At 47.3% G+C, this 11,556-nt stretch overlaps 1 protein-coding gene and 1 pseudogene across 2 annotated transcripts in view; both read right to left on the reverse strand.

Moving 5' to 3' along the window:
• The window catches only part of LOC136577268 (UTP--glucose-1-phosphate uridylyltransferase-like), a 59,983-nt gene that overhangs the window by 1,008 nt on the left and 47,419 nt on the right, over window positions 1-11,556 (reverse strand). Inside the window, exons 6-8 of one of the 2 annotated variants that reach the window (XM_066577108.1) lie at window positions 5,486-5,583; window positions 4,696-4,764; window positions 2,316-2,374 (exon numbers count right to left, since the gene is read on the reverse strand). In XM_066577108.1, coding sequence (XP_066433205.1) covers window positions 2,316-2,374; window positions 4,696-4,764; window positions 5,486-5,583 — 226 coding nt within the window. The remainder of the gene's footprint in view (window positions 1-2,315; window positions 2,375-4,695; window positions 4,765-5,485; window positions 5,584-11,556) is intronic. The other variant, XM_066577109.1, reaches the window with a different exon arrangement.
• LOC136577267 (uncharacterized) overlaps window positions 10,425-11,556 on the reverse strand; it is a 9,302-nt pseudogene continuing 8,170 nt past the window's right edge.

Raw genomic sequence — 11,556 nt, forward strand, 5'->3', positions numbered from 1 at the left:
GTGTGTGTGTGTGCACGTGCGTGCTCACCAAACACTGAAATATAATGTGCACCGGTCAATAACATGTTTAGGTAGCCCCAATCCTTGCTATGAGCACATGCCCCACAGCAGTATCCTGCACCGTACCTTGTTTCCAATTGGGGTTCATGGCATGTGCGCCACACACAAACACTAGCATCCGCCCCAACAATTAGTACCATGTCTCAGACCACAACACGTGTTGACAGTTCTCTAGGGTCCCGTTAGCGACCTCACAAGCCCAGGTGAGGTGCTCTGGTGGGTCTTCTGCTCACGTATGCCATGGAAGCTAAAGAACGCTGCACTGAGCTGCGGGACATACATAGGCAATTAATGCAGAAGTTCATCTATTCACTGCCAGTAATGCCTTCTATGACGTACTCCCGGGACACACACCACACTGAATGTTAAATGCCTGCACAACTTCAGAAATCCAAAGTCCCCTCTGTCCAGCGCCCACTATCATTCCTCGTTCAAGCTGATAATTCACGCTGGCTGGTGTTCAGCCTCACAACTTATACAGGTGTGGCGTTCCCGAGCCGTCCTCTGAGGTAACACCACCGCATCATCAGTTTACATACCGCTATCTGGCCCGTCTGTGCATATAGGAAATGTGGAACGTCTCAACGATATTACTATACATTCTAGGGTTTCTTAAGTTTTGCTAATATAACCAAAATTTGGAATTCTTAAAGTAATAAAGCATTGTGGTATCCTCCAAGCAATAAATAACAAGATTTTAGAGATCCACGAAATCTCAAACTGATGTGTGAAGAACATTCTAAGTAGGGTCCAAAACCCTCATCACACCACTGAGGGGCGCTGGGACTTGCAAATAAAAGTTAAAGGTATAGTCCAGGAAAACGAAGAAAAGTGCAGTTAAACAGCGTCCATCCGTCTAATCTTTGTTCTGTCAGTTACAACGGATTAACTTTTCATTCATAGGCTACACTTGTACGAATGGCTTATAGTGGCGTTTGCGTCACCTTCATTACTAGAGTTTTCCAACACTCCCTTTTGCTGGCATTTTGTTGGAGCCTAATCACTGTGTGTGTGTCTGTCTGTGCGTGCGTGATGTCTGCTTCCCTTCTTCCTTAGTAGATCGATCTGCAGCAAGTTGGATAAATGAAATGCTTGTTACGGTACCCACAGGCCACAGATCCAGCTTGCTGTAATATTGGCCTAGTAGAGCAATAGTCCTGATAACTGTGTAGATGAAGAAGGACCGCAGTGCTGGTTATCGGTCGCTACACATCCCAGTTTCAGGTCTGGCAGGTTTTACTTGACATTTTTATCATTCTGTGCCAGAAAAAAAATAACGAAAACCTGCTGACCCCAGACCATTTGGTCTCTGCTGCAGCCGCTTTCTGCAGGGCCAGAGATGGGTTTCTTCCAGGGGTTCCATTCAAATCCTGTTTTCAGGATTTAAGACACACTGGGATAGAATCTGGAACCCTGATGAGCCCTTAGTGGGAAAGGGAACCTGGCACGAGGCAGATGGTGCCCAAACCACAAGCAGTATGGTATCTACATACACAACATTCAAGGATATAACCTTTATTGGTCATTTACCTACCATTCTATACGCGGGGCTGTGTTGGTGAGCATGCACAATACCCTCTTCTGGGGGGATGCAACGGCTCCCGATTGCCCACGCAGCTCATACATATTCATATGACTGAGACAGGATGGTCAGGACAGGAAGCTGGGAGCCTCTGACCATGGTCAGGACAGTATCCGGACGCATATATCTGTATTCCACAACACTTCTGCTCCATTCGCAACCTGATTGGTTGGGTCGAGCAGAAGTGTTGTAGAATATAAAAAATATACTATCTGGACAGCAGGGGTCATGTGACACCCCGCTTGAAGCACAAGCACTCATTTTTAGGTAAACCAAGGGAATTGTTGATTGCTTCACTGAGACCGACTGGTGAGCGGTGAGATGTCTGTAAAGTACCGGATTACCCCGACAATTCTAGAATGCTGCAGCGTTTCAGAATAAACATACTTTAAAATTTGACTTAGAAGGGTGGTCAGAGTGACTGCAGTGGGTGCGGCGGCCGCATCTAGGGTGACAGCTCTCCCTGTACACAAGCAGGGGAAGGCCGGCGCTGCTCACCCCCGTGACTCGGGGCGCCCTTCCGAGTCAAACATTCTGAAAGGCCACAGCGGTCCAGAATAAAACACTGGTGCAATGTACATATCTGTCCTGTTTTCACACTTATGGCACGTGTAATTGGCTTTCCATAAGGTTGTTCTACAGGGGGCCCCTCTTCATGTCTGCAGGCTATTACCTTGTTACAAGCCAAGATAAGAAGTGGCCCGGGGCATCTTTTTCATCAATCGGGGCATCCTGAAAGAAATGTTCAGTTTGATGAATTTTAAAACTTCTGTAGAATTAGTAGTTTATAATACACAGAGCTGCGGTATAGTAAATATGGACGCGCCCGCCTGAAACTACCCCTCTTAAAACCTCTCCAGCCAAGAAGTCTTCAGTGCGCATGAATTTGTAGTAATACAGGGGCCATTTATAAGACTTTACACCACTTTCTAGTGTAAAAAAAAGTTGTGACTTTTGCCTATTTGCACCGCCGTCCACCACTTTCCCAAAAAGTATATACTTCCCTCTCCTCGGCCACGGAACGCAGCGAACAGCTGCCATTGGCAGTGCCTTCTGGGTAGGTGGGCTGAATGGAGGCACATGACCACTGCGGCCAATCAGAAGCCAGTGTGTCATGGCCCTAAAATCCTGGCATCATGGCAGCCAGGATATGAGTGTGGATACCAGAGGCACTAACTGTGACACTGCAGCTTCTGATTGGCCGCAGCAGTCACATGCTACTGCCCAAATTCTTGTTATTAAAGTAAAGTGTTGGGGGGCCAGCTAAGTAAATTTTCAAAACATTGGAAAATCACCCCCTTAAAAACGCATACACTTGTCTGAAATGTCTTAGTATGCCCTAGCATCAACAATATTAACCCTTTAAGGATCAAGCGTGGTAAATTTATGCTGCTTGGTCCTGGGCTTTAATCCCGGCCTATAGTAAAAGTACAGCATGGGATTAAAGCCTCTGTTCCTGCAATCAAGCAGGTCGAGTCATCGGCTGTTAGTGACTGCCAAGGACCTGGAGGAGAAGGCAGAAGCTGTTTTAACGGCTTATGCCTTCTACTTTCCAAGCTAAATAGCACTCAATGAGCGCAATGTAATGCAGAGGGAAAGTGGAAGTGTTGCTTCTGCTATTCAAGCCGGCGATCACGTGACCACTAGTTGCCTCCTGTCACAGCAGACACAGATCAGCTGTGTTAGTGACTACTGTCATACCAGGCTCCTATGGACGCACCAGCTACAGCAGAAAAGAGTGAAATAAAAAAAGCAGACAATGTGAATGACCCCCAGAGGTCATGGGGAACATAGATATAAGAAAAAATAGTTACACAAAGAAGTTTAAAAAAATGACAGTATAAAATAAAAATATATACATGAAAAAAATGTACCCGCCGCCGACTAAAGCAGCCGCTGTATGCGCCCTGTAACTCAAAACTCTACAAATTATATAGCAAAATGAGGAACCAGCTCCCATACGTTATTTTTTTCCTTTACAGTTGTTTAGCATAAACATACTAATTTTAAAAATAAAGTATTTATTTTAGCTTTTTACCCCCAATAAGGGCTCATGCCCACGAGCGTTGTGGATTTCTGTTGCGGATTTCCGTTGCGGGAGTATCGCGTTTCAAAACACGGGTGATCGTGGAATTCCGCTGCGGATTTCCATTAATGCTGCATTAACAGAGACCTCCCGCTGCGGAAATATAGAACATGCTGCAATTTTTTTTTCCCGCAGCCAATATCAGCGCCAGAATTCCACATATGAGCATTGGCAGCATGAAAGCCATTAGGCTCAATAGGACCTAACAGCTGGGGAATTCCACTGCAGGAAACACAGCAGAAATCCATCTGTGGGCATCAGCCCTAAAACATACAAAAAAAGGAAAAAATGGTCCAATATACTGCGGAAAAAATAATTTTGGTAGCTGAAGGAAAAAAAATAAAATAGGGCAGTAAAACGTGTCGGGTCATTGAGGACCAAAACACCAGGTTTTCCAGGATTACAATAGTCCTGTTCTTAAGATCATTGGTGTCTAATACTTCAGGTGAAAGGGAGTGAGCTGCAGTACCCGACACAGCCAAGTGTGGCGCCGTGCCTCGTAAACAACTAAGGAAACACAGCAAGTGCCAAAGTGATGTTGATCCTTCAATCTAGTGATTGACGTGGCTGCTGGGAATCAGATCTCCATTGATCTGATATTGAGGACCTGTAGTGCCAGATAACCCCTTTAACAGTGGACTGTAGAGAAGCTGGAAGGGAGCCCCCTAGTGGCAGCCACTTCCAACATAATTTACAGCGGTAAAGCACCAACATTTCTAATACAAGTATATGACAGAAATGATGAGACAAGCCGGTAGACGAGCACAAGTTGGCTGAAAAGTTACTGCCCCTTTAACAATGTCGGGTTCTGATGGTAAATCGGAGGGCAAATACTTGTTATCTCTGCCCAGTTTCCGGCTTGCAGTTCTGTATTGGAAACAGTTACCAGACTATCAGCTTACAGTATTTATTGCTCACTGATCCCTATCCTTGAAACAGACTTTATCAACAGTAAGACAGGCATTACCTTTTTCTCATTCAGAAACTCCTTGACACATGGCAGTGTGTGTCTCGAAAACAGATAGAAGCATGGACACTAAAAAATAAAAAGAATTTTAATTATGCTACCCATCCTCTCTCCCTGTCCAGTTATTGCCCCATCGCATTACTCCCATTTGCTTTATCCACCTTAAACTGCCCTTCCACCTTTCATCCAACTTGTTCTTCCACCGGCTACAATTAGAGATGAGCGAGCATGCTCGTTTAGAGCAATTACTTCCGTGTGCTGGCTGTCTTTAACAGCTGACACAGGCCCACAACAGCTGTGATCAGCATGAACGCTGATCACTCTTGGTAACCCTTTTAATGCCGTTGTCAGTTCTGACCGCAGCATTTAAAAGCTTCGGGGCCTGAACAGACCCCCGCGATGAGACCGCGAGGTGCCGTTCGGATTCCTTGGTAGCCTGGGGCTTTCTGAAGGCCTTCAGGGCTATACTGTCTGGTTGCACATCAAGCCATGCCTGTGGCATGGCTTAATAGACTGCCTGTCAGAAAGCAGTATAATTCAATACTATAGTATTGCATCATACTGCAGGAGCGATCAAACAAAAAATGAGAAAAAATGGGGGGGGGGGGGGGGATATATATTTAAATAAAAAGGGTGTGTCAGTAAGGGGTTAACACTCCTCCGTTTGGCTCATATAGGAGCAGTGATAACTGGGGATTTCCCTTGATGTGCAAATTCCTTTAGGTAATTATATAACATGACTTCTTTCTATAAAACACAGAAATTAACCTAAAAAGGAAGCAAGTCTTACCGCTTGTCTTGATGCTGTCTCAGGGGGCGACGGCTTCTCCTTTATTGCTCTGATTCGGCTGCTCTCGTCAGTTTCCACTATACCATATTTCTTTGTTTCTGATAAAAACATAATTCTTGCAAATTAATATACTATTTCATTTTATGGAAATAGCTGTAATGATTTTTTCCAACACTGAATCTTAAGAGACCGCCCTTATTTAACCCTTTCTAATCCAATGTCGGGCCTGCCCCGACATCATAATTTCCCTCCACAGCTCCGATGTCGGGGCAGGCCCGACACTGCAGTGCAGGAGTGCATCTGCACCCGATCATCAGACACATCAGGTGCAGATACACTCCTACTACACTGGTCCTCATCGAGGACCCCTAAGGTGAAGGCAGAAAGGGTTTTTAACCCTTTCTGCCTTCTCCTTTACACATTGCATAGTGCTCAATTAGCGCTATGTAATGCACGGAGATTCCAGCCGGCGATCATGTGACCGCCGGTGTCACCTGACCCCCAGCGGTCACATGAACGCCGAGCCGGGAGCCTGCACCGTGGGGGGGGGGGGGGCTGCTTACCTGTCCGGCGTCTTCCGCATTCTCCCTTCTGTCTCCTGGCTCGGCGATCATGTGACCGCTGGGTGCCACCTGACCCCAGCGGTCACATGATCGCCGAGCCAGGACGCAGAGGGAGAATGTGGAAGACACCGGACAGGTAAGCAGGCCCCCCCACGGTGCAGTGAGCACCTGCACCCTCCTGAACTCTGTCAGTTCAGGAGGGAGCAGGGAAATGTATTTTTTCTCATCCATTATCACCAGCTCCAATTTATTTGGAGCTGGGGAGAATAGATGAGAAAAAATAATTGCATTGGAAAGGGTTAATATAGACAAAACAGATTCAGCTCTGTTCATACGCGCTTTATCAGGGCTCCACAAGGTGAACATTTTACAAATGGCGACAAGATTTTTCACTTTTGTCGCCATTTGCAACTAAGTTTTCTGCATTTAGAAGAGATGGCAAATGCTATGCACATGTTCTAGAGGACACTCCATTCGCCCGTCAGGTAGATTCACATTCACATTGCTGTGACCCCATATTCCTGATGTAACCACGGTAAAAGGTTGTGTATGAACCACACCAGGAGTGTCTGTCATTCCATCAGTGTGCTTACAGCACACAGGCGGGAAAAGAGGGGAGAGGAATGAATGGCTTTGCCTCCTTTCTGTAAGTTCAGTTTGGCTACTATGAACTGACACATGTAGGCTCAGGAATTAGCACTGGCTTCAGAGAATCCAGGCTGAAGGTGAAGTGTAAAACTAAGATATTTCCGCCTTCATTAATAGAAAACATGAGTAACTCAAACACCGAGCGGCTCCTGTTTATATGGCCAGATAGTCGCTTGATTTGTAGTTGTGTAATAAACCAAAACTACTGATGTCGGCCGCGTGCACACAGGACAGATTTTGCCCAAATTCGCTAATTCCAGTGAGAATTCAGGCGATAATCGCCCCGTGTACAGGTAGCGTTAGCTCTGATCGTGGCAGTTAACTCTAAACAGTCAGTAAGAGAGCGACCCCAAATTGGCACCCCTGCAACATGATCAGTAGGTGCTGATGGGCTAGTATGGCAGCCTGGACCCTACTGAAGGCTCCCAGGGCTTTATAGGCAACCTTCACAATAATACTGTATTAATAAACACTACCCGTGCTGCGCCTTCATATGGCTGTCATGGGAAAAAAAAAAGTTATGGCTCTCGGAGGTCGTGGACGAAAAAAACAAAAAAAAGTGCAAAAATCTCTGGTCCTGAACGGGTTAATGTAAAAAGCCCAAGGGCCGAATGCTGAAAAAGTTTTTGGCTGTATAATGGTGGCATCAGTGCTGCTATGTGCTTCTCTATCCTTAATAGCATTATACCGATAAGGGAGCACAGAAGGTCCAAATGTGATTATATTGTGGTGTAAATTATACATAAAACTAGCTGATATACCCGGCTTCGCCCGAGTTAATTTGGTACTGCTGTTTATGTGGTGTTCACACGGAAAATCTTATGAAGTGATCATTACTTTAGGCTGGGTTCACACAGGGCGGTTTTAGCCCGTATTTGCTGCGGTCTGCCGTTCTCACAGGGCTTTTTTTTTTTTTCCGCTGAGCCGCAATGCGGATAAGCAACAGCGGCGCAGTTTTTGAAGACGCAGCATGTCCATTCTTTTGACCTTTCCGCAGCGCTTTTTCCTCCAAAGGCCCCCATGAAAGCAGCAAAAACCGCAATAAGATCAGCAATTGCTTATTGTATTGTGGTTTTTTGCAGCGGTTCCGCAGCAGAATGTTCGCTTGTGAAGATAGCAAATAAAGTTTGTTTCGCAGGAAGTGCTACAGCAGCCATTTTAGGACACTGGCACCATTTCTGGCGGGACCTCGTGGTGAGTAGCAGCAGGGAGCGGGAGCTTCTCTGGCATCCTCACCACCACCCGCAGCCTGGGCCTAGCGGCAGCATCACCACCATCGTCACTGGGGGCACCAGCACCACAGGCAGCGTGAGGAGCAGCGGCAGCATCACCAGGGGGGGCACCAACAACACCGACAGCACCGCCACCGGCGGCCCCCCTGCAACCACCACCGCCACCACCCCTGCAACCACCACCGCCACCCCTGCAACCACCACCCGTGGCACCCCTGCAACCACCACCCACCACCGGCAACCCTGCAACCACCGCTACTGGCGGCACCCCTACAACCACCGCTATCGGCGGCACCCCTGCAACCACCACCCACCACCGCCACTGGCGGCGTGTCGTACCCTCATTCCCACCTTCATCACACAGCCTGTGCTGCAGGCTATGGAACGGCAAACCTTTTTTTTTTTTTTCAGGCAGGAAGTTAATAGAAATCGACCCGACCTCAGACAAATACAAGAGATGACGTGGGGATTAACGTCTCCAGAATGATTATGCTGGTGAGTTTATAGGCAGTAACCACGGCTTTCATCTTTCGGCACTTGCAGGGACCATCGTCTACTCGCCTGCCGGCTTCAGCTCTCTAGATGTCCCTGCTTGGCACATTTTCAGACCTGAAGCCGGCGGCGGGTGAGTATAATTTGTGTCCGCGGCTCTGTGAGCCACGAGCAGAAATACAGAATGGCGCCATTAGCCTGAAGAAATGCGACTTTGCCAAATTGCCGCCTTTTGAATTGGCCTATGGTCGTTTCACACAGTGGCAATTAAGCGGGAGAAACCACCGCGGAATGAACACTCATGTGAAGTTACGTACTGCTTGATTGCATGTTTTTAAATCCATTTTTTTGTAGGTTGAAAGTAAGCCTCAAATATGGGACACAGCCGACGAGGGCTACAGTGACCGCGATGTAAAGGCGGACGCCTGGTTATCAGTGTGCTCGGGGATGTATCCGGATTGGGACACCGCCACAGCTGCCCTTCAAAGTGAGATATGCAAGTAGACATTCATATGTACCTAGTTTGCTGTATTGCTTGCTCTGGCAGCGACGATCTTTCTGATTTACCTGCATTCTTCCTTGCAGCAAAAAGGAGAGAAAGAAGAAAGAAAAAATTGGATGGCCTTGTATCTAATGTTTTTCTTAACCTTGCAGTGAAAGATGTCAAAAATCGATGGCGGTCTGTCTGCGATCGCTACAAGAAACATGAAAAGGACTGTCAAAAGAGTGGCTCTTCTCCCTCAAAGAAGAAGTGTCCACACGGTGAGGAGCTGGCGTTTCTAAGAAGCGGAAGACAACTGCGACCGTAAGCTTAATTTCTTCGCACCCCAGCCTCACTGCTAACTTAATATTGTTGTCCTCCTCTAAATAATTGTTGTTTTATCTTACACAGAACCAGCGGTAACGTGCAGCTGTCGCAATCCGCGAGCCAAGAAACTTCCCAAGAATCCGCTGAGCAGGCCCCACAGTTATCCGCTGATACCGAAATAACTGCAGGTACCCCAACCTTGGACGACAGCCGACTAAGTACACCAGATTTAGACCCCAATTCTGTTACCACGGAAGCGGCGGGACAAACAGCGTCGCGCAGCAGTAGTGCGGGTAGCAGGGCAGGGACCAACAGGGAGCCCAGTTCTGAGCAGCCCGAACGTAGCGTTGTTACTCGGGCACGGGAAAAAAAAAATTCAGCTTGATGCAGCCGAAGAAGCACTGGCACTGTTGCGTCGCGCTGACACGGAAGATCAGTGGGATACGATGGCTGCGGCAGTGGCGGCACGCACCCGTGAATTATCCTCAGAGCAATAGTGGGCAATATCTTCACTTATTTATGCTGCTCTGGAGGTCTTTGCGTCTCCACGGCCTATCGCCGACTCATGCGACATAATAAAGGCAATGAAAAATGCGGCCTTTGCTGTCCAGCCCTCCTCACGAAACTTGTTTCCATCGTAATCTTGCCCTGAGCAACCAGACAGGGTTTCAAGGACACCAAGCTATCCCATGCAGTATGTTTCACACGATAGTGGTTTCACGGACAACATGCCGACCGGTTCCCCATCACAGCTGTCGTTCATGTCACTGATGAACAGCCCTTTGTCACAAACAGCACAACACGCTACCTCAGTATTGTATTCACCACCGGGCAGTTCGCAAACAAGTGGTGAAGTCACATACAGGAGTTATACGGCACTTCAGTGACCCCTCAGTCATTGGCGGATCACTGCAATGTCGTGTTATTGATAGGTGCCGTTTGCATCTTCTCAAGAGCCCTAATCGTGTGGTACACTGCATGGGATTGCCGGGTGTCCCAGGAATTACTCTGGAATGCTCAGGAGGAAGATTGTTAAAAACCTCTATGTCCTCTAACCTGAGCTCCCTGCCCTGCTACAACGAGGCAAAATTCTACACATTCCTTTGTCATTGACTTGCAGAATAATCATAACCCCAACCTTTGTCAAGGTTGGGGTTATGATTATTCTGCAAGTCAATGACATTTGTTATTTATTATTTTTTTTCTTTGTTCATACAAACTGTGAAAAATGTTGGGATTTAACCCCGAGATACCCCAAGCAGGAGATGGGAGTCGTCAGTGTGCCTGAAGTCAAATGATTGTTGTTCCTTTATTTGTGGCTCGCAATCTCACATCTCATTGCCGTCACCGAACAAAATTGACAATAAAAATATTGAAAAATTGATCTGCTCAGGGAATTGTTCTGCCAAATAACATTTTTTTATTAAGTAACCAGTTTAACAGCATGGAAAAACATTGCAGTAGCGCAAGAATCAGAATTTTCTGTTGTGCATTACAGTTTGTCATAGCATGCAGCGGTACATAATGCGTTAATAAAACGTTTTTGGTTAACTTCTGGTCTTCTGCGTTCTTCTGGAGCTGGTCGCCGGGGGATTAAACTGCGATTAGGGCTGCACACCACCCACACAGGAGTACCGCCATGGCACGGCGCCTCCGGGACTAAGGAAGTAGTCAGTGAAGTGTTCGCGTACCTGCACAGCGGTTGCAGCAGGACGTCCAGCACCCCAGTTGATGACCGTGTCAAAGGCAGGGTGGAGTTCTTCTACATCTACCTCGGGCGATATTCCCGGAGGTAGTTGTGAAGAACACAACATGCCTTGACAAGGTCATCAACTGTGGCAGGGTCTACCATTAGGGTAGTCCCTAGAACCCTCCACTGACTGACCATAATCCCGAAAGCACACTCAACCACTCGACGTGCCCGGCTCAGCCTATAATTAAAAATCCTTTTACGGGCATTCAGTCCTCTTCGTGGGTATGGGCGCAACAGGTTCGGCATCAACGGGAAAGCCTCATCCGATACCATCACGAAGGGGACTGGATGTGTGGTTCCCAGCAAAGGTTGTGGGGCTGGAAGCGTGACGCCATCTCGGAGAATTTGCTTCCCAATCTGTGACGTTCGCAGCACCCGAGAATCTCCAGTACTACCATAGGCGCCGACATCGATGCAAACAAAATTTAGAATGTGCATCAGCCACCGCCATCAGGACAACTGAGAAATATTTCTTGTAGTTGTAAAACTTTGAGCCTGAGTGCGGTGGCTGAAGCACACGGACATGTTTGCCATCAACCGCGCCTATGCAGTTAGGAAATTTGGCAACAGATTGA

Source organism: Eleutherodactylus coqui, chromosome 8, assembly GCF_035609145.1.
Source record: "Eleutherodactylus coqui strain aEleCoq1 chromosome 8, aEleCoq1.hap1, whole genome shotgun sequence".
NCBI lineage: Eukaryota > Metazoa > Chordata > Amphibia > Anura > Eleutherodactylidae > Eleutherodactylus > Eleutherodactylus coqui.